This window comes from Amblyomma mixtum, chromosome 4 (assembly GCF_055824585.1).
Source record: "Amblyomma mixtum isolate Tamu chromosome 4, ASM5582458v1, whole genome shotgun sequence".
Lineage (NCBI taxonomy): Eukaryota > Metazoa > Arthropoda > Arachnida > Ixodida > Ixodidae > Amblyomma > Amblyomma mixtum.
Window position 1 is genome coordinate 23851844 of NC_143015.1, and position 26788 is coordinate 23878631.

The 26788-nt window shown below is 52.1% G+C and overlaps 1 protein-coding gene and 1 pseudogene across 1 annotated transcript in view; both read left to right on the forward strand.

Moving 5' to 3' along the window:
* LOC149345892 (uncharacterized) overlaps positions 1 to 14750 on the forward strand; it is a 99085-nt pseudogene extending 84335 nt beyond the window's left edge.
* A 4444-nt stretch (positions 14751 to 19194) lies between these two features.
* Positions 19195 to 26788, forward strand: part of LOC149345893 (uncharacterized) — a 33852-nt gene continuing 26258 nt past the window's right edge. The window contains exons 1-2 of the mRNA XM_089541216.1: positions 19195 to 19948; positions 24384 to 25428. Of these exons, the coding sequence (XP_089397342.1) occupies positions 19358 to 19948; positions 24384 to 25428 (1636 nt within the window). The 5' untranslated portion in view covers positions 19195 to 19357. The remainder of the gene's footprint in view (positions 19949 to 24383; positions 25429 to 26788) is intronic.

Genomic DNA, 26788 nt, shown 5'->3' on the forward strand with positions numbered 1-26788 from the left:
GCCGACATCGGCGAAGGATAAGAGCGTTTGAGGGATTTACCATTATGTTTTCAAAGCCCTTTACGTTGCAGTCGCTTGGCACCGTGCGCTGGGATAGGATGTTTACGGCAACTGTTACGACCTGTCTCAAAACGTCTTCCATCTTGAACAAGTGACGGCTTCCTGTGCTGTTCCATACAGAAACGTGCTGATCTTGGGCCGGCAAAGCAGCGCAAAAAGGGGAAGATAGAGAGAGAAAAAGAGTCCCCCGGTACTTTCATTTCAGTGGGCTTAAATTGTGGCTATTTTGTCTGTGACTGACACCATTTATTCATGGAGACCCAAAGAACAAAAGAAAAGCGAAAACGGAGGTTTTCGCTTTTGTATTTTACTACGAACTACTTTTAAAGCACAGATTGAGTAAGAGTGATCTGCCCTACCAGCTGTGTATGATACTGCTACACTTGCCTCAGATTCTTTGCCAGGAGGCGCCAGTCACTACACTTAAAGGTGCAATAAAGGACGTTCTGGAAAACTAGGTTATCGGTTTTATTTTCTTTTTGGGTTTCGAGGAAGGAATAGTTTAGGTCGCAGACAACACAGCCGCAAATTAAGCCCACAGAAATAAAAATACCCGAGGACTCTTTGTTTTCGCGAGACTCCTCTGGAAGAAGTGCACACTTCTCTACATTCCTTGTAGTGCGTTGGTGATCACGATTCCCCTCTTTCGTAGGTTCCGTGTCTGCCCCACTTCACAGTTCTGCAGTCTCGCAACAACCATGGATCTACCTTTTTCGTGTGATTTGTGGGACACCATCGCATTATGTTGTAAGTGTTCAGTTCGTGAGCAATTGGCGAAATAATATGTAGTAATACACAACGCATGCTCTCCATGTTCCTCGTGCTGGCTCATTCCCCCGTTTTGAGCCGATTGAAAGAGTTAAAAGGAGACGAAAGCAGCAAACTAAGAATGACGACCTCCATGTTCAATCTTTCCTAAGGCCAACAATAAAAACACCTTTATGTGCGGGTAAGTGTCAATCTCAAAGGGCAAAAGACAGGAACAAGAACATTGGTTCGCAATCTAAACTCCACTGAGAAAGGCTTCATAAAACAGCATTTGCACTGATTAAAAGATTATCCCCGGAGCATTGCCTGAGTTATTCAGGCGTAACACGAAACACCCTGGAACCTTTTGGCCATTGTTTACAGAGGAAAGAAACGAAATGGGTATGCAAATTGTGGGGACGCCTTCGTCCCCTGTGGATCGCTTTGTCGCAGTGCACTCCAACACTAGTTAGCTCCCCCGAAACGCACTCTTCTCCGTTTGGTTACTTTAACTAACAGAGGAGGGCGCTCGCGTCGCAGCAACATCAGCGCCACGGATGGCGTTTTGCTGCGGGCTCGCGGGGAGCGACGGGCTCTCGTTTCCTCGGGAACGGAAAGCTCGCGGACGTTTTGCGAGCCGCTCCGCTCTTCGCCGCGGGTGACCTCGTGTGGAAACATGTTCCCCTCAGCTCGTCCCGTCCGGCCTTGGAGTTTTCCCCCCTGCCCTACCGTGGGCGAACGTTCGCTCGTAACCGTGCTGGTGAGTCGGACATCCTCGATTCCCCAGTGTATTTTGTTGCTAGCTCGCGTTATTGTTGTAGCAGCAATAAATGCATTGTTTCTGTCAGCCAGTGTGTCGTTCCTTTGTTCCCGCAGAGCAAGGCCCGCCGTGGTCGGCGTGCGATAGGTAGCGTTCGCGACCACAGGGTGGGGTTCGGGCGGTTTTGAACTGTGTCAGCCGCGGTTATGCGGGGAGAACGGATTTATCTTCCCCAATTTTCAACCACACATCTGGGAGCTCAACGTGGGGCCTGCTCTTGGAACATTGGACGACTGTCTGTTCGGTTCGAGGAACGCTCTTTGTCCGGAGTTGACAAGTGGTAGGCCTAGTGTGAATTTTGATCGCTAGGACCTGCGGCATGCTTTCTTTAGTGCGAGGTGTATTGCGCTGCAGCATGTTTGAACTTTTCGACATGCTCAGCATGTTTTTTTGGTCAAGTTTTTCTCCCTGGAGCTTCTTCGAGAACCACTTGGTCCGCATCGATGGAGCGCGAGGCCTAGCGCCCGCGGAGTTGCCGAGCCCGAAGCGAGTGAGTACGGAAGCCGCGTGGGTGGTCCGAGTTTTCTATATATATTTTCTCGCGGTCTCTTTTTCGACTCTGGGAGTAGCGGCTCCGGGAGCCGGGTGGCCTGAGGCCACGGGTGCCGCTACGAACTCGCTGGTATTGCAGCTCGGCACCGGGCGCTCCGACACCGTCCGATACGGTGGGCGCCGACCGCTCAGAAGCTGCTTCGTGCAGTGAGCGGCGTAGGACCATCCCACAAAGCTGATGTCTCTTCGCGGCTGCGCGCACGAAACCCGTTTCAGGTCTTTGTTTTGCTGGGGGTCGTCGACCGTCACTATGGTAGTGAGGCCTAAGGATTTTCAGAGCTGCCTGCACCATGTCAAAAGTGACACGACCACAGGACCGTCGTGTTGTGAGGGGGCGCACTTTGCTTCCCCACCGTTTTTTTTAATCTGGCATGAACTGAGCAGTCTCGTTCAACTCAAGAAAAGGCTTTGTTCACTCGAACTTTGCGTTGCACAGCCGCCCGACACGTTTTGCTAGCGAGTTGAGCAATGAGCCACGAGGCCCTTGTGTACGCCGTTTTCCCTCCCGTGGCCTACGTTAAAGGCATGCGGAGTGTTTTTCGGAAATTTTGCAGATCCAGTGCACATCGTCTCGCTGCCGCCTGCTGCGACGGAGCGGCCTGTATCCTATTCGCCGCATCCATCCGGGGCAGCCGTGGCGAGACCAGGCCGCAGCCACCTCAGGCTGCTGTTACCCTGGCGACAACTGCAGAATCCTGGCCTGCAGTGGTCAACCGGCCCTCCTCGCGGGCCTGCGGACACGTAGTCCGCGGGCCATGCGAATCGTCCCAGCGGAGACCTTCACGCCGCCTTCGGAATACCGCGTAAGACTGCGTGCACGCTGTCGGCGTGACCTCCGCTGCAAGACTTGCCTCAAGTGCATGAAGACCAGGAGACTCCTGCATAGCATGTAACTTGCTGGCGCGGGGGTCTATTTGAGGTTGGGGGGATGTGGGGACGCCTTCGTCCTCCGTGGTTCGCTTTCCCGCAGTGGACTCCAACACTAGTTAGCTCCCCCGAAACGCACTCTTCTCAGTTTGGCTTCTTTAACTAACAGGGGAGGGCGCTCGCGTCGCAGCGACACCAGCGCCACGGATGGCGTTTTGCTGCGCGCTCGCGGGGACCGACGGGTTCTCTTCAGTGTTGCCAATTTAGCTACTTTGTAGCTAGATCTAGCTACTTTTGGACTCAACTAGTTACCAAAGATGTAATTTAGCTACGAGTAGCTATTTTAGCTCCTTTTTTCAAAATCTAGCTCCTAATCTAGCTATTTTAGCTAAGTCTAGCTTTAGTACAGTTACATTGTGAAAACCTCGAAAAACTTATTGCTACAGCTGCAGACGATGGAACTGATGATGATGATGATGATTTGTGGCTGCACCCTTTCTACCGGATGAGCGCAGGTCCGCGCCCGAGCCGAATGAATTAAAAGGTCGAAGGGGGGCGGGGGGGTTGCTGCTAACGCTGGGCGAGTGTCCACCACGTTCGCAGCCGGGCTTTCGTCGCCGACACTGCGCTGTTCCGTTGGCCGTCTTCCACATCGCTTTCCGCCGAAGCAAATCCCAGTGCCATGAGTATCGCGGTGCCCTCTCACGGCTTGAGCGACAGTTGTGGGCGCTGCAGAATGATGTGCTCCGCCGTGTCCTCTTCGTTCCCACACGCTCGTTTTCGATCTGCGGCTTCCTTGGCTCCCGGTCAGTGGGAACACGCGCTTGTACCGCCGATGTTAGATGTTTGTGCGCCTGTATGCTTTTGTGCAAACGGACAAACACGCCATGACCTATAAATAAGAAGCAATGAGTGCCGGATATCAACTCGCACCCATAGTTTCGTTTCCGAGAAGCGCTACCGTGCGACCTCCGGTGTTTCGACGCTGCTGATGTCCAGCCAGCACGGCGGATCGAGCGTGCACCATTTATTGGGGCGGCCACATCATACATGATCCTGCAGCGGTCATCCCACTTTTGAAGTGACTGGTGAAAAATTTTTTTTCGTTTGCCTATCTCGCTTGTTAGGGCACAGTTGTTGCAACAGCTCTTTCTGTACTGTCGCTGCTGCTCGATATTGTTTTACATGCGCAGTGCTTTGTAGAACACTTTGCCTTTTTATGTGTGATTGGTAATTTCTCTTTATCACTGCTCTGATTGCAAAAAGGAATTTGAGAGCGTGGTGTACATATACTTGTAAGATTGTTAGAGATTCGGACAACATGGCAGACAAGAGCAAAACGTACAAACAGCGCTTCAGAGACTGCTGGCTTAAAGAGGATTAGTACAAGGACTGGCTCATGGCGATGTCCGAGGACCCCTTCAAGGCTTTTTGCAAATGTTCTATCGAGGCGAAGAAAGCGAGCATCGATAAGCACTCCACGTCTGCAAAACACCTGGCCTGTGCGCCACGCAAAGGATTTCAGCAGCGTGCTCTAACTGATGTCATGCCACGAGTAACGCAAAGTCCTGTGCAGCAAGCAGAAGCCACCCTTGCTCTTTTTGTTGCTGAACATTGCGCGATGAACACCATCGACCACTTGGGCGAGGCTTGCAAGCGGATTTTTCAAGATAGCCAGGTCGCGTCTAAGATTAAGATTCACCGCACAAAGTGTACTAATCTTATTAAGAACGTCCTTGGACCGCATTCTGAAAAATCGTTGCGGGAAGACATTGCGGAACAGAAGTACAGCGTTCTGATCGACGAGTCGACCGATATTAGTGTCGTCAAGGTACTCGGCATCGTTATCAGGTATTTTTCTCAGTCAAACGGTGAGGTCGTTTCGACTTTCCTTACCCTGCAAGAACTCGAACAGTGCAATGCTGAAGGCATCGCCTCAGCGCTTTTAGAAGGATTGCGGTCTAAGGGCTTGAACCCCCAAAACCTTGTCGCCATTGGAGTAGACAATGCAAGCGTCATGACGGGCGTGAATAGTGGCGTCTACACTCGACTAAGAAACGAAATGCCCCATCTTGTTATGGTGCGATGCGTCCGCCATTCTCTTCAGCCTGCAGTTTCGCATGCGTCGGTTGCCTTGCCACGAAACATAGAATTTCTGGTCAGAGAGACATACCGATGGTTTGCTCACTCCTCAGCAAGGAAACTGGAATACCAAAGCTTATACCGCGAAAAGATGGCGAGACTCCGCTTACCATACCGCTAGCCTGTGACACACGCTGGCTGTCAATACCCACGGCAGTAAGTAGGATACTTGCCCAGTGGACTGAACTGAAGGAAGTTTTTGAAAAAGCACAGACAGACAAAAATTGCTGCACGGCAATGATGCTTTATGAAATGTACAGTGACCCCAAGAACAAATGCTACGTATTATTGCTGGACTGGGTTTTAGCGGAAGTTCAGCGTGTCAGCAAATCCTATCAAGCGGAAAAACAAGACCCGATGAAATTGTTCGAAGACCTGATAATCCTTGTGAAATCGACGGCCGCAAAAGTATCTTTGCCAACCTCCCGATACGACGTCTTAACGGTCAATTTCAACGAGCATCTCGACCCAAATCCGTACTTTGGTCACCGGTTTGAAACAGCACTCCGAGACGCATGCTTGCCACGCGACGATGAAAAAGAGCTGCGCCTTCGCTCGCGACGTTTCACTGTGGAACTCTTCAACCAGCTGCGTCAGCGGCTTCCCGAAAACATTCAGTGCTTGCAAAAGGCTTCCCTCCTCTCTGTAGAGCACGCACTGAGCGCAACACGTGAGCCAATTACGGAATTGGCGTCACAGTTTCTCTCCGTGGAAGCCGTGTCCGCTTGTGAAACACAGTGGAGGAATTTGCGGCACGGTGCTCCACGAATACAACCGATGGTTTCTGGGCAGAAGACGGTTCCTATAGGGACGCGCAGGGTGAAAACCCTTTTGCCGAGCTGGCCACTCTCGCCATGACACTGCTGCCATTGCCTTTTTCAAACGCTGGAGTAGAAAGGTGCTTTAGCGACATGAGCATTGTGAAGAACAAGCGTCGTAATAGGTTAGACATTGACACACTAAATGCGCTACTAAGTGTGCGGGACGGACTTCGGAGGCACAAGAAAAAATGCCATGAATACAGCTTGCCAAGTGACGTGGTAGCAAAAATCGGCACGATGGCATCCTACTCAACGGCAGATGATGATGCGCTGCAAGCTGCAGATATTATTCAAGAACTGTGTGTACAGCACGACTGATTGCGTTTATGTACTCCTGTATAGTTGTACGTTTCCTGCTAATTGTGCTGTATATATTGTATTCATCCGGTTTTGCTGTTCTCATTAAAGTTCGGAGATTTTTATCACTCGGCCTTACCATATGTTATGGGTTGCGGTTATGTAATATAGTGCTTTTTTTGTTCGCCCATGTGTTTGACTGTACGCTCAGAAGTAGCTACGATAAAATCTCTATTGCACGTTATGCGTATCAAATGCTATTCTAGATTGCCTCGTTCGTTGCAAATGTGCAATTTGTTTTCAATTTATGTCATCTTGCAATTTATGTGGACGGAATGGTTTTCCACTCCGTACGAACTGCGCAGCCTAATTCGTCTACGTTAATGTTTGGTTTGCCCGGTGCGGAAGATTGCGCTCAGCTTTGTTTTTCTAAAGTAATGTATTTTGCTTATGAACACATGACGCAGTGAAATATGCATTTTTCATGTTTTCTTCAGCAAGTCTGTTGTTAGCTTTTGCATAATCAGTGTTACATAATCATAATCAGTTTTGTTGGGTCCCTGAAGTTGTGTGTTTGTATTTCATGTTTTATGCTAAATAAATACTTTCTAATTTCTAACGATCGGTTGAACATTTTTGCCGAGCGTTCATGGCTTTCACATACGTCTGCATGTGTAGACTTTCATCAAAAGTTTTTTGTTACTAAAATCAACATCCAAAAAGCTTCGAAGTGTTTTTGTGGTGATTTTGTGTTCATCAGTCTGAAGCTGACGTTAGTTTACTAATGACAGACTTTTTTAAGGTGCCTTCTAGCAGTGTATTTTTGTATCTGATCATTATCTGATGAATATACCAGACAACTGGGCATCCTCCATGCCACTGAATGGTAATTAAATGTGGCTTACAAACAAGGCAATACAATATATAAATGCTTGGCGTAGGGCTACAGAATAGGCAATTAAAATCCTATTTTGTTAAAGTGCTCAGAATTGAGCACTTTATCAGTTTTTCTTTTTTTCTGTTTTACAGTTGCACATTTTGTTGAAAATTTGAGCTTCGATTTCATAGGCCTTTGGGTACGCCTATAAATTATACGTAGTTTATTTTTACATGTTTACAGAGCAGTACGTGATGCATTCGCTGCACGGCCTTCGTGAGCTCGCAAGCCTTGACGCCTTGCAAAAACTGCGCCTGCCCTAAATTTTTGGAACAAGAACCCGGAGGACATTTATTATTCGTCCGCACACGCTCTGCGTGGTTGGCTTCAAATAAACATGACTTGAGAGCTGTATTTGCTTTTTAGAGCAATACAGCTGCAAATAAATGTGTTATACACATAAAGTATATTTTAAAAAATCCCTTGAAAAACATTTAGCTACTTTTAGCTCCTTGCTGGATTTTTTAGCCACTTCTAGCCACTTTTAACCTGACATCTGGCTACGTTTGCTCGCCAACATTTGGCAACACTGGCTCTCTTCTCCTTGGGATCGGGAAGCTCGCGGACGTTTCGCGAGCCGCTCCGCTCTTCGCCGCGGGCGACCTCGTGTGGAAACATGTTCCCCTCAACTCGTCCCGTCCGGCCTCGGAGTTTTTCCCCCTGCCCTACCGTGGGCGAACGTTCGCTCGTAACCGTGCTGGTGAGTCGGACATCATCTATTCGTCAGTGTATTTTGTTGCTAGCTGGCGTTATTGTTGTTGCAGCAATAAATGCCTTGTTTGTGTCAGCCAGTGTGTCGTTCCTTTGTTCCCGCAGAGCAAGGCCCGCCGTGGTCCGCGTGCGCTCGGTAGCGCTCTCGAGCACGGGGTAGGGTCCTCGCGGTTTTGAACGGTGTCAGCCGCGGTTAAGCGGGGAGAACGGATTTATCTTCTCCAATTTTCAACCCCACAAAATTTGGCGGTACATTGAATACAGATGCTGAACATAGGAACGCGCACATATATAAGGACACCGTGCGCCCCTGTCTACAACCAGATACATGTCGAGTCATTGTAAGGCTGTCCTGTATATGGGAGGCAGCGGGTTCAATGTCCCCGGTGCCGGTGGCGAAATGCTACCCAGGTTGGCCTGCCCTAGACGGGCAGTCGCATATGCCCGTCTTCCTTCGCACGGAGGATCTTTGGCAATGTAACAAAGTGTGAAGCAACGGCTGGTGGCAGAGTGTAGCAACTCATTGAGTGGGCTGCTCTGACCATAAGCCGTGGGTGGAGCGAACTAGGTTAGCATCCAACGCCATCTTTTTGTTTCTTGCTGCAGAGACTTCCGGGCTAATGATGATGATTATCGATTATGGTTGTGTAATCATTGCGGGTTATGATTATGTTAAACCTAAGCTGCAACTGCTGCTGGTATAGTGACTAGGTGTTCCCTCTAAGTGTGCACAGCACTGTAAGTCGGTCACCTCCTTCCTCTCTATCCTCCCTCACCAAAGCGGCAAGGCACACTGCAGAAAGATTAATATGCGAGACATTATGGTGAATCTGATGTTATTCGAACCTGAAATATTCACAGGCTTTTCTTCTAAGCATAGACAGTACTGTACAGTCGTCAACAATGTGACAGGAAACAAAGTTTGAATATTGATTATTTCATAGTTATACGTAACAAGCAGAGCTTTTTTGCGTGTTTTCGAAATAGTTTCCCTCTTGGCGTACAATAGCCAGAATATAAAATTTAGCGAAGAAATAACCAAACAATTAGCAATTTCGTGCAAAAAGTTTGTTCTCTCTCATATTCCTCATGACAGTACACCGCTTATCCCTCTCTCCTCCCACCAAGCCTAGGCTGCAGGACTGCGTATTAAACTTGACCTGCAACCAGCGCTATACTATACTAAGCACGCTTTTCCGTTAAGTGTGCAAGGCACTGTACACTCTGTTGTGCTTTTGCCCACATTCCGCTGGCCTCTCTGGAAACCAGCGCCGCGCGCCCGCTGTCGCGCAAAACAATCCCAGACTCTCATCGGAAATGTCGGCGCTTGCAGCGTGAATCATCCCGCCTCGTCGGCGCGGACCCTTCCTACTCCCCCTCCTCTCCGTCGGTTCGAACTCCTGCGATGCTTCGCTGGCCGCCCTTTCCAGTCTGCAAGCCTTCAAGGGCCGAGCCCTCTCGACCATTCGTCTAATTTGAACGGTGGCCAGTGCCGTGACCTGAAATGAGGGTTTGAACGGCTGGCTGCTGCAACGGACACCGGCGGCTATAAAAGCGGAGCCGCGCTGCGCCCGAGCAGCAGGCGGGCAGCAGAAGAGCCATCACGCAGGAGCCACACTCGCCGACAGGCGCCGACCTTCTTTGTGCTAGCCTGTGGTGCTCTTGGCCTGTGTATCTATCATGTAAAAGCCCTTGCACATATTGTACATAAACGACCTTTGACTCACCGTCGCCTCGACCGTTTCTTGGCTCGGAGAACCTGTCGCAACAGTGGTGGCTGCGGTGGGATGGTCCTTCCCAACAGTGGTGGCAGCGATGGGATGCCAAAGTCCCAACAACTCTAAACACACATGGGACTATATGGGAGCAAAAAAGGAGTAAGCGGTACTTTATTTATTTATTTATTTATTTATTTATTTATTTATTTATTTATTTATTTATTTATTTATTTATTTATTTATTTATTTATTTATTAGAGATACTATCAGTCCTGTCAGGACCAAGATAGGAGTGATACAAGGTACAGATTACAAAGGGGGAACACGACAAACAAAACACCAGCACCGTCCAGTTGGCGCCAAGTTTTAACATATCAAAAAATTGAACTGACCTCTAAGCAACAAATAAAAGATGCGCAAAAATATCGCTGCAACTAAACAGAAAACAATGTGAAAACACCATGCCCAACACAAATGCAAGGCGCATTATATCAGGCACTATACCAACAATTCACGAACTCCAGCAGAGAACACATCCACACCCGATGCGAGCACCGCATTCTCTGGCAGCCTGTTCCATTCTCTCGCTGTGGACAGGAAGAAGGAATGCTTGTAGCAGTGCTTAGAAAACTTTTGTTCTTTTACGTGTCTGCAATGTTTGCCCCGAGTGATACGTGAAGTAGTTTCGCTTATGTATTGCTGCTTATCAATATGTACCATGTTGTTCATAATCTTATAGAAATGAATGAGTCTTTTGTTTCCGGCGACATTGAAGAGGGCGCAAGTTCGGTAAAGTGTAAAGTGGGGTTACCTGATCTTGTCTTCGGAAGCGAGAATAGATAAAGCGAAGTGCACGTCGCTGCACTCGCTCCAGTTCAGCTGCAAGTGTTTGAGTGTAGGGATCCCACACCTCACACGCATATTCCGCATATTATCGGGCGTACGAGCATCTTATAGCGCCTTAGCGCCTTTTCTTTTTGGGGCACGTTTTTCTGCCCACGCCATTGGGTAGATTTCCATCACTAAAAATCCGAAATACTTATGTTTGGAAACACAAACAAATTTCTTCTTCCAAACAAGCTAAGTTCTAGTAATTACAAAGAATATAGCCGAGGTTTTACCCTCCTCTAATTCATAACCTCAAGACCTCCGGTGCCGCATTTAAACGCCTCCTCCCGTTACTAACTGCATCAAGTTATTATGCTTTGAGGTGGAAGTATGCCTTCCTTCCTTCCCGCAGCCAAATGAATGACGCGGACTTCCTAGACGGGGAGCGAACAAAACATGTGACTCAGCAAGCATGCTGCAACGTTGTCCAGAGAAACACGCATTTCAACCAGCGATCCGGAGCACGTTTCCGTTCCTAGCTCCGCTAACCGAAAAGCGTGCTTCAAGGGCCGATATAGATTCAAATCCCGAGCTTTTATTGTAGAGGTGGATTTCGTGTTCCTTTCAGGATTAATGGTTCTGCTCGGGATTGACGACAGCAATATGCCTCACGTTTCGCCCACTGCGATGGAATTGTTCACGTTGAAAGCTACACACAGGAAGGCGGTTGTAACGCAGAGGTGACTGTTCCTAGCATGACGGAGGGATCTACAAGACCGAATGTTTTGCCTACCTCGCGAAGATAAGGTTTCTGGGCCGAGATTGGTTGATGGGACAAATGTGCTGCGACTGTGAACTTCCCTGACACTTATGGCAACTAGATGGTGCCTCGTGCGCCAGGGTTCGCCGCACGGCGCTGCGCTACAGTGAGGCACTCTGCGGAAATGCGAGTGGCAAAATGGTGGCTCAGAAGCAGGGTGGTGATGGAAGGTTAAAAGTTCGAGATTAAAAAGCGTATCTCAAGATAAACGGTGAACTTGTAGATAGTACCGCAAAGTTGGACGTGCTGTTTAAAGAAATATGAAGAGAAAAAAAAGCCGAGCATGGTGGTAACAGCCACCCCAAATTTTCTAAAGGGGTGCTCCTACCTTCCGTCCATCCAGCTTCATTGCACTTCTTGACAAGATGGAGGAGTTAAGTTGGTGTGGCTGCTCAGTGGCTTTGGCATTCAGTTGCTTGTACTAAGGTCGCACCCACATTATGATAGAGGTTAAACTCTAAAACGCTCGTGTGCTGTAGGTTGTAAGCACGTGCTGAAGACCACCAGGGGGGGGGGGCGGGGGCGGGGGGTCTAAATTAATCCGGAACCCGCTATTACGGCGTCCCCCATAGCCCATATGTAGTTTCAGATCGGTACACGCCTCACCTGGCAAGTTCCTATTATTCCCAAGAAGAGCTACACTTACTCTCAAGGACGAACTGAAAAGGAACATCGGCCATGGTCTTCCAATTGAGGAATCATTCGTCGCATATAGAGGAATCATTCGTCGCATTCGTCGTGATATAGTTACTCCCATTTTACCTAATTCTGTCTTAGAGCGCGTCACCCTCTAGTTACACTGGTTAGCTCACTTCGCAGAGGTGGCTGTTCCTAGCATGGCGCAGGGGTCCTGGGTAGAAGACAGAACGTTTTACCTAACTTGTGAAGATAGGATGTCTGGGCCGGGATTTGTTGCTGGGACGAATGTGCTGCGATTCCATTGTATATATATGTACACCCTTCGTCCTTTCCTCAAGCGATGTGAAGCTCCCTGCTGTCGCCGACATCGGCGAACGATAAGAGCATTTGAGGCATTTACCATTATGGTTTGCGAGCCTTTACGTTGCAGTCGCTTGGCTCCGTGCGCTGGGATAGGATGTTTACGGCAACTGCTCCGAGCTGTCGCAAAACGTCTTCCATCTTGAACAAGTGACGGCTCCCTGAGCTGTTCCATACAAAAACGTGTTGATCTTGGGCCGGCAAAGGAGCGCAAAAAGAGGAAGAGAGAGAGAAAAAGATTCCCCCGGTACTTTTATTTCAGTGGGCTTAATTGGTGGCTATGTTGTCTGTGACTGACACCATTTATTCAAGGAGACCCAAAGAACGAAAGAAAAGAGAAAACGGAAGTTTTTGCTGTTGCAATTAACTGTGAACAATTTTTAATGCACAGATTGAGTAAGAGCGATCTGCCCTATTAGCTGTGCTTCATACTGCCACATTTGCCTCAGATTATTTGCCAGGAGGCGCCAGTCACTGCACTTAAAGGTGCAATAAAGGACGTTCTGAAAAACTACGTTATCGGTTTAAATTCCTTTTTGGGTTTCCATGAATTAATAGTTTAGGTCGCAGGCAACACAGCCGCAAATTAAGCCCACAGAAATAAATATACCCGAGGACTCTTTGTTTTCGCGAGACTCCTCTGGAAGAAGTGCACACTTCTCTACATTCCTTGTAGTGCGTGGGTGATCACGATTACCCTCTTTAGTAGGTCCCGTGTCGGTCCCAGTTCTGCAGTCTCGCAACACCCATGGATCTACACTTTTTCGTGTGATGAGTGGGACACCATCGCATTATGTTAGAATTGTTCAGTTCGTGGGCAATTGGTGGAATAATGTGTACTAATACAGAACGCATGCTCTCCATGTTCATTGTGATGGCTCATTCCCCCGTTTTGAGCCCATTGAAAAAGTTAAAAGGAGATGAAAGCAGCGTACAAGGAATGAGGACCTCCATGTGCAATCTTTCGTGAGGCCAACAATCGCAACACCTTTATCTGCGGGTAAGAGTCAATCTCAAAGGGCAAAAGACGGGAACAAGAACACTGGTTCGCAATCTATACTCCACGCACGAAGGGTCCATAAAACAGCATTTGCAGTGATTAAAAGATTATCCCCGGAGCATTGCCTGGGATATTCAGGCGTAACACGAAACACCCTGGAACCTTTTGCCCAATGTTTACAGAGGAAACAAAGGAAATCGGTATGCAAATTGGGCGGTACCTTGACTACAGATGCTGAATATCGGAACGCACTCATACATCAGGACACTGTGCGCCCCCGTCTTCTACCAGATACATGTCGATTCATTGGAAGGCTGTCCTGTATATGGGAGGCAGCGGGTTCAATCTCTCCGGTGCCGGTGCCGAAATGCTACCCAGGTTGGCCTGCCCTACACGGGCAGTCGCATATGCCCGTCTTCCTTCGCGCGGAGGATCTTTCGCAAAGTAACAAAGTGTGAAGCAACGGCTGGTGGCAGAGTGTAGCAATTCATTGAGTGGGCTGCTCTGATCATAAGCCGTGGGTGGAGCGAACCTGGCTAGCATCCAATGCCATCTTTTTTTTCTTGCTGCATATACAGGCGGGCAAAAGATGATGATTATCGATTATGGTTATGTGATCATTGCCGGTTATGATTATGTTCAATCTAAGCTGCAACTGCTGCTGGTACAGTGACTAGGTGTTCCCTCTAAGTGTGCACAGCACTGTAAGTCGGTCACCTCCTTCCTCTCTATCCTCCCTCACCAATGCGGCAAGGCACACTGCAGGAAGATTAATATGCGAGACATTATGCTAAATCTGATGTTATTCAAACCTGAAATATTCACAGTCGACAACAAGATGACAGGAAACAAAGTTTGATTATTGATTATTCCATAGTTATACGTAAGAAGCAGAGCTTTTTTGCGTGTTTTCGAAATAGTTTCCCTCTTGGCGTACAATAGACAGAATATAAAATTTACCGAAGAAATAACCATACAATTAGCAATTTCGTGCAAAACATTTCTTCGCTCTCATATTGCTCATGACTGTACACCGCTTATCCCGCTGTCCTCCCACCAAGCCTAGACTGCAGGTCTCCGTATTTAACTTGACCTGCAACCAGCGCTGTACTATATTAAGCACGCTTTCCCATTAAGCGTGCATGGCACTGTGCACTCTTTTGTGCTTTTGCCCACATTCCGCTGGCCTCTCTTAGAACCAGTGCCGCGCGCCCGCCGTCGCGCAAAGCAAGCCCAGACTATCATCGGACATGTTGCGCCTTGCAGCGTAAATCATCCCGCCTCGCCGGCGTGGACCCTTTCTCGTCCACCTCGCATCCGTCGGATGCCCAGTCCCAACAGTGGTGGCAGCGGTGGGATGCCATGTCCCAAGAGTGGATGGCATCTGCGGGATCGACCGACGTCAGCTACCTCGGCGCGGTGAGTGCCTGATGTTTCCCCTCAATTCTACAGGCTGCTATAGCACACGTGATTGTAGTTTAGAGTAGGGCTATGTGTGTTGAACTGGAGAGAGCTATGCTGTTTCGAGCCAATTCGGAGAGGATTGCGGGAGTAAACAAGGCGGTTTTGGAAAGAATTACTCTCGCGTGTCATGCTAGTAGCTCTAGAGTAGTGAACGGCAAGAGAATTCTAAGGGCAAACTACAAGAGCCTGTTGTGCGCGAGGAAAGGACGAAGGGTGTACATATATAGAATGGAATCGCTGCACATTCGTCCCAACAACTAATCCCGGCCCAGACATCTCACATTGCTTGAGGAAAGGACGAAGGGTGTACATATATGGAATGGAATCGCAGCACATTCGTCCCAACAACCAATCCTGGCCCAGACGTCTTATCTTCGCAAGTTAGGTAAAACGTTCTGTCTTGTACCCAGGACCCCTCCGCTATGCTAGGAACAGCCACCTCTGCCAAGTGAGCTAACCAGCGTAACTAGAGGGTGACGCGCTCTATGACAGAACAAGGTAAAATGGGAGTAACTATATCACTCAGTATCTGAGACGAATGATTCCTCAATTTGAACACCATGGCCGATGTTCCTTTTCAGTTAGTCCTTGAGAGTAAATGTAGCTCTTCTTGGGAGGAATACCAACTTGCCAGCTGTGGCGTGTACCGATCTGAAACGCCATATGGGCTATGGAGGATGCCGTAGTAGCGGGCTCCGGATTAATTTAGACACCCCCCCCCCCCCCCCCCCGGTGGTCTTCAGCACGTGCTGACAACCCACAGCACACGAGCATTTTAGCATTAAACCTCTATCATAATGTGGGTGCGACCTTAGTAGAAGGAACTGAACCCCAAGGTTCAATTTATTCAACATCCTCAAGATGTTGAATAAAATTGAATTGAATTGAATTGAAGGCCACTGAGCCGCCACGCCTACTTAATTCCTCCATCTTGTCAAGAAATGCAATGAAGTTGGATGGACGGAAGATAGTAGCACCCCTTTTGAAAATTTGGGGTGGCTGTTGCCACCATGCTCGACTTTTTTTTCTCTTCATATTTCTATAAACAGCACGTCGAACTTTGCGGTACTATCTCCAAGTTCACCGTTTATCTTGAGATACACATTTTAATCTCGAACTTGTAACCTTACATCACCGCCCTGCTTCTGAGCCACCATTTTTCCACTCGGATTGCCGCAGGGTGCCTCACTGTAGCGCACCGGCGTGCGACGAACGCTGGCGCACGAGGCACCATCTAGTTGCCATAAGTGTCAGCCAAGTTCACAATCGCAGCACATTTGTCCCATGAACCAATCCCGGCCCAGACACCTTATCTTCGCAAGGTAGGCAAAACATTCGGTCGTGTACCCAGGACCCCTCTGTCATGCTAGGAACAGCCACCTCTGCATTACAACCGCCTTCCTCTGTGTAGCCTTCAACGTGAACATTTCCATCGCAGTGGGGGAAACTCGAGGCATATTCCAGTCGTCAATTAGGAGCAGAAATATGAATCCTGAAAGGAACACAAAATCCACCTCTACAATAAAAGCTCGGGATTTGAATCTAAATCGCCCGTTGAAGCACGCTTTTCGGTTAGCGGAGCTATGAACGGAAACGTGCTCCAGATCGCTGGTTGGAATGCGTGTTTCTCTGGACAACGTTGCAGCATGCTTGCTGAGTGACACGTTTTGTTCGCTCCCCGTCTAGGCAGTCCGCGTCATTCATTTGGCTGCGCGAAGGAAGGAAGGCATATTCCCACCGCTAAGCATAATAACTTGACGCAGTTAGTAACGGCAGGAGGCGTTTAAATGCGGCACCGGAGGACTTGAAGTTATGAAATAGAGGAGGGGTAAAACCTCGGTTATAATATTTGTAATTACTAGAACTTAGCTTGTTTGGAAGAAGAAATTTGTGTGCGTTTCCAAACATCAGTATTTCGGATTTTTAGTGATGGAAATCTACCCAAGGGCTTGGGCAGAAAAACGTGCCCCAAAGAGAAAAGGCGCTAAAGTACCGCTTTCTCCCTTTTTATTCCCATATAGTCCGATTTCTGTTTAGAGTTGTTGCGACTTTGGCATCGCACCGCTGCCACAACTGTTGGGAAGGACCATCCCACCGCTGCCACCCATGTTGGGACTGGGTCTCCGAGCCATGAAACGGTCGAGGCGACGGTGGGTCAAAGGTCGTTTATGTACAATATGTACAAGGGCTTTTACATGATAGATACACAGGCCAAGAGCACCACGGGCTAGCACAAAGAAGGGTGGCGGCCGGCGGCGAGCGTAGCTCCTGCGTTATGGCTCTTCTGCTGCCCGTCTGCTGCTCGGGCGCAGTGCGGCTCCGTTTTTATAGCGGCCTGGTGTCCGTTGCAGCAGCCAGCCGTTCAAACCCTCATTTCAGGTCACGGCACTGGCCACCGTTCAAATTAGACGAATGGTCGAGAGGGCTCGGCCCTTGAAGGCTTGCAGACTGGAAAGGGCGGCCAGCGAAGCATCGCAGGAGTTCGAACCGACGGAGAGGAGGGGGAGTAGGAAGGGTCCGCGCCGAAGAGGCGGGATGATTCACGCTGCAAGCCGCGACATTTCCGATGAGAGTCTGGGATTGTTTTGCGCGACGGCGGGCGCGGGGCGCTGGTTTCCAGAGAGGCCAGCGGAATGTGGGCAAAAGCACAACAGAGTGTACAGTGCCATGCACACTTAATGGGAAAGCGTGCTTAATATAGTATAGCGCTGGTTGCAGGTCAAGTTTAATACGGAGTCCTGCAGTCTAGGCTTGGTGGGAGGACAGCGGGATAAGCGGTGTACTGTCATGAGCAATATGAGAGAGAACAAATTTTTTGCACGAAATTGCTAATAGTTTGGTTATTTCTTCGCTAAATTTTATATTCTGGCTATTTGTCGCCAAGATGGAAACTATTTCGAAAACACGCAAAAAAGCTCTGCTTCTTACGTATAACTATCGAATAATCAATAATCAAACTTCGTTTCCTGTCATATTGTTGACGACTGTAAAGTACATTCTATGCTCAGAAGAAACGCCTATTAATATTTCAGGGCTGAATAACATAAGATTTAGCATAGTTTCTGGCATATTAATCTTTCTGCAGTGTGCCTTGCCGCATTGGTGAGGGAGGATAGAGAGGAAGGAGGTGACCGACTTACAGTGCTGTGCACACTTAGAGGGAACACCTAGTCACTGTACCAGCAACAGTTTCGTTGGGTTTGGTTTGGTTTGGTGTTTATTTTCTTTCAAGAATGAAAGGGGAAGCCAAAGCAAAAGGCGGTAGGCCTGACTTGGCTCCCCGATACAGGCGGCAGCACACACCTTTAGCGCCTATGCAGGACAAACAAAGAAACTAAATAATACAACAACAATATGACACAAACAAGCATGAATTGAATACATCAATCACACCAAATAAAATAACAATATGAATAAACAAGCATGAATTAAATACATCAATGACAACTGTGGGGATCCATGTTGCCCCTCGCCCGCCGGATGCACCCTTCTCTCTCTCGTGGCCTACCGCGGCTCTTCCTCTGGCGGCCCCCGACTAGGCGCAGCGGCGGAGGGAGCGGAGGGGAGGCGCCCGCGACTACGCGTCGTCACGTGGGCAGCCCTCCTTGCCCACCGCTCTCGGTTTCGGCGGCCGCGCGGGCCGCGCCCTCGGGACAGTCGGATGGATCATGGAGAGTTGACAGCGAGCCCTGAGAGAGAGCGGACGCGGCACCAGCGGCGGCCCAGGTGACCTGAACTCCTCTGTGCCTGTCTCCTGTGCCTGTGTCCTGTGCCTGTTGCCTGCCGCTGCTGCCTGCGCGCGACCGAGGAAAGACATTGGGAGATCCCAATTAAAGCTCTTGCCTGCGGGCTTATTCCTCGGAGGTGTTGTTCTTCGCGGCCACAGGTGTGGTCGAGCTAGCGGAGTGGCGTTGGCCCTGAGTTCAGGGTCCGAACCGTGCCAGTAACCCCACATTTTGGCGCACCAACGTGGGGCCCCTCTGGAGTTCCAGGTGGCGTGCTAGCTCACGAAGAACAGCATGACCAGCCCGCGCTACGGGCTGCCGGACCTAATGATGTTGGCTGATGTATGCGGCGAAGCACGGGAGATCTCGAGCATCGTTTCCGTGGCCACATCTAAACCGACCGCGGATGCGGTAGCGCAAGGTCCGTCGGGCGCTATGCATGAAGCCGCAGGCGCGGCTGGCGCCCGAAATATTGCGCCAGGAGTTCCTGGTGAATACTCCGAGCTGGAGCAGCCAGATGGCTGTGGCTACAGGAGTTCCGTTCTGCTGAACGTGTCCCCAGGCGCTCCCGCAGATGCGGGTCGCGCAACTGGTTACGCTCCGGGAGATCCCGGCCAGCAAGAAAAGCCAAAGTCAGGTGTCAGTGGCTTCCAAACGCTCCGCTACGTCTCAGGCGCGTCCGCAGATGCGGTTCGCAAACCGAGTTTCGACCCAGGAGATCCTGGACTGCTCGTAGAGCCATTGCCAGTTGGCGTCGGCTACTCGCTCCTTTCAACTCCTGCGCACGCATTCAGACCAGGTGGTCTAACTGCGTCAACGCCCGCAGATGCGGGCCGCGCTCCCCGCCAGATGGCAGAGGGTGACGCAGCGCAACTTGGTCCGGGAGGTCCCGAGCACCACTACAAGCCACCGCCAGTTGGCGAAGGCAACAAAAGCTGGCCAGTTGGCCCCGCTCTAACTACGCCCGCAAATGTGGGACGCGCACCCAGCCAGGTGGCTGAAGAGCGCGCAGTGTGTCCGGCAGAGGGAGAGAACATCGCAAACGTCCTCGCAAACGCTTTGCAGCAGATGTTGCAATTAGCGCGCTCGCCCGGCCCTCGGATCGGAGTGCCGATACCGAATTACAGTGGCTACAGCGACAAGCAAAGTGCGAATGACTTTCTGCTGGCCCTGCGCCGGTACGAGCTAGCGAGTGACCTGAGCGAGAGCGAGATTCTGAGACGAGTTCTCCCCGTCGCACTCGTTGATCAAGCCGCCCGGTGGTACCAGTTGGTTGGCCACACAGCAGGCAACATGGCTGATTTTCGACGCTTGTTCAGGGAGGAGTTCCTTCCATACGATTACAAGCTGCGTATGCGACGAGAGCTTGAACTGCGGACACAGGCCCCGGATGAATCGCTTGTCGAGTTCGTACGAGCGATGCAAGAGCTGTATGAATATGCAGACCCAGGAGCTCCGAGTTCGGCGGCTGAATGCGGTCACAAAGAAAGATGCGTACCCCTTCCCGAGAATAGACGAGATCGTCTCAAATCTCGGCGGCGCTAAGTTCTTCTCGATTCTTGACGCAAGCAAGGGGTACCTCCAGGTCGGAATGCGACCGGGCGATGAGTGCAAAACGGCCTTCACGTGTCACAGAGGTCTGTTTCACTTCACGAGAATGCCTTTCGGTTTGTCCGGAGCTCCGAGCACATTCCAAAGGCTGATGGACCGTGTACTCGGAGACGCCAGATGGCATCACGCTCTCGCATACCTGGACGATGTGATCGTCTACTCTCAAACTTTCGAGGAGCACCTCGATCACCTGAGAGATGTCCTGGGAAATCTCAGGGCGGCTGGCATCACGCTCAATCCCGCAAAGGTGCAAATCTGCCAGGCTCAGGTGAGCTTGCTTGGATATCGAGTAAAACGGGGACAGGTGTCTCCCGATCCAGAGAAGCTTCGGGGGATCCTGGAGTTTCCTGCGCCTAAAGATGTGAGCGGTGTTCGCCGTTACCTTGGCATGGTGGGATACTATCGCCATTTCATTCCTAACTGTGTGCGACTGCAAGCGCCCTTGGCAAGATTGCTGAGAAAGTCTTCTCCGTGGATATGGGGAGACGAGCAGGAAAAGAGCTTTCATCAGCTCTCGCACGCTATCGCTGAGACGGCGGCTTTGAAGCTGCCCGACCTGAACCGCCCATTTGTTATCCAGACAGATGCCTGTGATATCGGGGTGGGAGCAGTACTCCTTCAGATGGAGGGGCATGAACTCCTACCTGTGGCATTTGCGAGCCGCGCCCTGACGCCGGCAGAACGCAATTACTCAGCGACAGAAAAGGAATGCCTGGCCATCATCTACGCACTTCGAAGGTTCGAGATGTACGTAGAGAGAACAAAGTTCACGGTCGAGACCGACCATATGCCCTTAACCTGGCTGAAACGCCTGCGTGAGCCCAGCGGGAGGCTTGCGCGATGGGCCCTGACACTGAAACGCTTCGAGTTCGAAGTGCGTTACCGCAAAGGCACTGCAAATGTAGTCGCCGATGCGCTGTCACGGGCGCCGGTCACTGACACCCAACCGGCCGGCCAGGACGAGGAGGAGGCAGAGTGGCAGCTGTCTCCCCCTCTGCGGAAGGAGCTCGTTGCGGGGAGTGCCCCGTTTTCGAAGCCCCGAGAGCACGTGCACCTCGTTGGAGCGGGGATCCCTCTCGAGGTTGCGTTCAGCAGAGAAGAGCTTGTCAGGGCTCAGCAGGAAGACTCATTCTGTCAGGAGTTGATCAATAGTCTTAGTGAAGAGACAGACACTCCGACGAGTCAGGCCAAATTGCGCTGTGAAGCCACTGGTAGTGTGGTTGGCGCTAACTCTAGTGTCGCTGGTATTGCGGCGAGTGAGTTGGAGAACTTCCTGCTGGACCGTGATGGAGCTTTGCTAAAATACGTGCCAGGCAAAGAGGCCTCGGATGAGAGTTTCAAAGCCGTTATTCCGCGCAAACTGCGGCGCGCCGCTATGCGGCACTATCACGACGCAGACGGTCACGGGAGCGCTCCAAAGACATGGCAGAAGCTTTGTCGGTTTGCTACCTGGCCGGGAATGAAGGCTGACGTATGTAGATATGTACGAACATGCCACGTATGCCAAGAGAGAAAGCCTAGAGGTGGAAAGGCACCCGGCTTACTCCAACCCGTCATAAGCACCAAACCCTGGGAGATCCTGGCGTGCGATTTGATGGGGCCGCTGCCGCGCAGCAAACGAGGGTACAAATACGTGCTGGTAGTCACGTGTCACTTCAGTGGGATCGCTGAATTGTACCCGCTGCGAAAAGCGACTGCCCGGGAGATCCTGGCAAAGCTGTGTGAAGTGTTTTGCCGCTACGGCTTCCCAAAGCGGCTGATCACTGACAATGCCACGTATTTCACATCGAAAGTTTTCCGTGATACGTGTGCAGCAATGGGTGTCCGGCAGCAGAAAACCACGTGCTACCATCCCCAGTCCAATGTGAGCGAGCGCCGAAATCGAGATATCAAGCCGCTCCTGGGCGCATATGCGAGATCGCACAATGATTGGGACGAGCACTTGGACGCCATCTCCTTCGCTCTGCGCACGAGCACAAATCGCTCGACCGGCTTCACGCCGGCTTTTCTCATGTTTGGCAGAGAGCTGAACACGCCTATGGACACAATTCTCATGGAAGGGTCGGAGAGTGTCCGCGAAGTCACGGCAGATGTTGACGACTACGCAAGGCGATTGCGCGAGCGTTTGGCAAATGCCATTAAGGAGGCGAACCGCAGCCGCGCGAAGGCCAGGGCAAGTCAAAAGGCCACTTATGATCGCGCACACAGAGACGTGGACTTTCAGATGGGAGACCTCGTTCTCAAGCGCAATCACGCACTCAGCGATGCAGCCGCAGGTTTCGCGGCCAGTCTAGCGCCCAAATGGGTGGGACCCTTCCTGATCGCTGAGAAGCTTTCGCGGCTTAACTACCGGCTGAAAGACCCGAGATCGGGCCGAATCAGTGGACCCATTCACGTGGGAGAGCTGAAACAGTACTTCCAGAGGGAGGTTGCTGTGGAAGCAGAAAAGCCACCCGCGCAGGATTGTGCAGAGGCGAGCGAAGCCCAGAGAGATCTCTACAGGCATCGCTATAATACCCGAAGCCAGCGAGCTCGCTGGAGCAACGGGAGAATGCCGAACGCGTGAGATCACGCACACGGCGGCGTCGGTTGCCAAAACTGCTCGAGATCGAGCAAACGGCGAAGGAACGCCAGACGCGCGAGATCGCGCACGGTGGGCCTAAAGCAAGGAGGTCCTTGCCCCCGACGTCACAATATCCGAACTGGGCGAGATCGCCGAATGTGACCCATGCCGACCACGGCAAAGCCTGGTGCGAGAGGTCTCGTGCCCACCCTGCCTGTGTGGATACACAAGCCGGTGTAGTTCCTGTACCCGGAGCACTGCAGGACGCCCGCCCGGAGGAGCCGGGCCCCCACCGGCTGCCCTGATTTACGGCCCTGGCTTCAGCGACGGTCACGGAGAGCGGCGCGCGGCTGGGGATCGAGCCGCCGAACTTTGCTCCGACACCGTCGCCCTGGGCGGCGGCCGCGGCGGTTCCTGGAGCTGCGCTGGAACGAGCTGACGACGGACGAGGTGCCGACCGCTGCAGGTGTTACACTATCCGGGTCGGAGGGGAGATCACCGGGAGAAGCCGAGGACAGACAGAGGCCACGCCGCGCGTGAGTTTGCGCACTGATGGGCTCTATGCACGGCGTTATCTGCCACCGGCGTCGCATTATCCGAATTAAGCGTGTTCAGCCATGGTCTAGAGGAATGGAATATGAGTCGCGGGCCGCGCGAACACGCGCATGCAACTATAGCTGCTCTGTTTGTGCCTTCTGCTGACTTACTGCGCGGAGCGCCTGCGGTGGTTCGACTGTGTTCTGAGAACGGTTCCCGGTAGTGCGAGAGTGTGCGGTGCGGTGGTGTTTTGTGGTGCGCTCCGGATGCTGCAGGATCGCGGAGCGACAGTTGACAGCGAGCCTTGAGAGAGAGCGGACGCGACACCAGCGGCGGCCCAGGTAACCCGAACTGTTATGTGCCTGTCTCCTGTGCCTGTGTCCTGTGCCTGTTGCCTGCCGCTGCTGCCTGCGCGCGACCGAGGAAATACATTGGGAGATCCCAATTAAAGGTTTTGCCTGCGGGCTTATTCCTCGGAGGTGTGTTCTTCGCGGCCACAGGTGTGGTCGAGCTAGCGGAGTGGCGTTGGCCCTGATTTCAGGGTCCGAACCGTGCAAGTAACCCCACATTTTGGCGCACCAACGTGGGGCCCCTCTGGAGTTCCAGGTGGCGTGCTAGCTCACGAAGAACAGCATGACCAGCCCGCGCTACGGGCTGCCGGACCTAATGATGTTGGCTGATGTATGCGGCGAAGCACGGGAGATCTCGAGCATCGTTTCCGTGGCCACATCTAAACCGACCGCGGATGCGGTAGCGCAAGGTCCGTCGGGCGCTATGCATGAAGCCGCAGGCGCGGCTGGCGCCCGAAATATTGCGCCAGGAGTTCCTGGTGAATACTCCGAGCTGGAGCAGCCAGATGGCTGTGGCTACAGGAGTTCCGTTCTGCTGAACGTGTCCCCAGGCGCTCCCGCAGATGCGGGTCGCGCAACTGGTTACGCTCCGGGAGATCCCGGCCAGCAAGGAAAGCCAAAGTCAGGTGTCAGTGGCTTCCAAACGCTCCGCTACGTCTCAGGCGCGTCCGCAGATGCGGTTCGCAAACCGAGTTTCGACCCAGGAGATCCTGGACTGCTCGTAGAGCCATTGCCAGTTGGCGTCGGCTACTCGCTCCTTTCAACTCCTGCGCACGCATTCAGACCAGGTGGTCTAACTGCGTCGACGCCCGCAGATGCGGGCCGCGCTCCCCGCCAGATGGCAGAGGGTGACGCAGCGCAACTTGGTCCGGGAGGTCCCGAGCACCACTACAAGCCACCGCCAGTTGGCGAAGGCAACAAAAGCTGGCCAGTTGGCCCCGCTCTAACTACGCCCGCAAATGTGGGACGCGCACCCAGCCAGGTGGCTGAAGAGCGCGCAGTGTGTCCGGCAGAGGGAGAGAACATCGCAAACGTCCTCGCAAACGCTTTGCAGCAGATGTTGCAATTAGCGCGCTCGCCCGGCCCTCGGATCGGAGTGCCGATACCGAATTACAGTGGCTACAGCGACAAGCAAAGTGCGAATGACTTTCTGCTGGCCCTGCGCCGGTACGAGCTAGCGAGTGACCTGAGCGAGAGCGAGATTCTGAGACGAGTTCTCCCCGTCGCACTCGTTGATCAAGCCGCCCGGTGGTACCAGTTGGTTGGCCACACAGCAGGCAACATGGCTGATTTTCGACGCTTGTTCAGGGAGGAGTTCCTTCCATACGATTACAAGCTGCGTATGCGACGAGAGCTTGAACTGCGGACACAGGCCCCGGATGAATCGCTTGTCGAGTTCGTACGAGCGATGCAAGAGCTGTATGAATATGCAGACCCAGGAGCTCCGAGTTCGGAGCGAGTGGAACGTGTCATCCGGCAGAGCCATCCGACATTTTCCCTCTACTTGAGGGGCTGCAGATGCAGCGATATGAACGAGCTTGCCGTTGAAGCGCGCCGAGTCCAGGCTCAAATTTCAGCGGCCCGTAAATACCGGCCCCCACCGCCGGCTGAGGAGTGCCTCGAGCCAAGGTGTGCCTGGAGCGGCGTTGCAGCGATAAGGGGTGAGATCACTCCCATGGCAGGTGCGTTCACGAACGAGCGGATGCCGTTCGCAATATCGGATCGTACTCTGGATCCCTACAGGTACGGGCTGCGGAGTGCTGATACGCAACCCCCGGAGATCTGCGGGGTACCGCGACAAAAGCCCACACCTGCTCAGAAAGCACCCACGGAGATCCGTGTACGGCTGGATGGCCGAGGTGCCACTGAGACCCCCCGAGCGTCGCAGCGAGAAGCATGGAGATCTGTGCGCTGCTTTAATTGTGGCCAGAGTGGTCACATAGCCAGAAACTGCCCCTCGAGATCGGGAAACGAGGCAGGCCGCCGGTAGCAGCAACGGCGGAGGCTACCAATGCTCGGGAGCCCATCCCCGTCACGTCCGCATTCAAAGTTGGAGAACCAACTAACACGCCTGCGCCTTTCATGGCCCTCGCAGTTGCGGGGAGAACCTTTAAGGCGTTGCTGGACACGGGGGCAAGCATCTCGCTAATAGGAGACGAGGTCGTTTCCCAGCTCCGGCGGAGATCCGTTCGGTTGCGACAGCGAAGGACGCCACTCCAGCTAGCTAGCGGAGAAGTGCGGTCCTGTGGTGACGTTCGCCTCGCAGTGCGCTGGGATCAGCGTGTGCGCAGAATGCGTTTCGTTCACCTGCCTGGTCTCACAGTGCCAGTTATTCTAGGCCGAGAGTTCTTGGCGAAAACTGGACTGGTTGTATACATCGCCCGTGGCGGATATCGGGAGAGCCCGTGCGCCCCACTGAGGCCCTTTGTCGACCCGCCGACTGCAACGAGATCGTTGTCAGAACGCACGGCCGACACGCCCGCGGAGGAGCGAAATACCTCCCACGAGCAAAGCCCGCACCGCCAAATGCCGGGATCGGCAGCAGCGGCCCGCTCCAATGCGCCCTCTCCGAGGTCGGAGAAGGGAAAGCAGGCTGTACCGACAGATGTCGGCGAGCTAAGAGACAGCGGGTTTCCCCGCCCAATGCCGAGATCGGCAGCGGCGGCCTGTCAGCCCGGCTTTCCTCCGAGATCGGGGACGAAAATGCACAACTTACTGGCAGATGCCGGTGTGCTGACACAGCTCGAACGTGACCGCCTCTTGTCGTTGTTGGATGACTTTGACGAGATATTCACGGACCAGCCGGGATGCACTAGTTTGGTGCAGCACCGCATAGATACGAGTGACGCGCTGCCCTGGAAATGTAACCCAAGGCCCGTCAGTGCTGCCAGACGGCAAGCTATCGACGAGGCGCTCCAGGAGTTGCTCGATGCTGGTCTCATATGCCGCTCTGCCAGTCCCTGGGGGTTCCCAGTGGTTCTTGTGCCGAAGGAAGATCGCACGTGGCGCTTGTGCGTTGACTATCGGCGGCTGAATGCGGTCACAAAGAAAGATGCGTACCCCTTCCCGAGAATAGACGAGATCGTCTCAAATCTCGGCGGCGCTAAGTTCTTCTCGATTCTTGACGCAAGCAAGGGGTACCTGCAGGTCGGAATGCGACCGGGCGATGAGTGCAAAACGGCCTTCACGTGTCACAGAGGTCTGTTTCACTTCACGAGA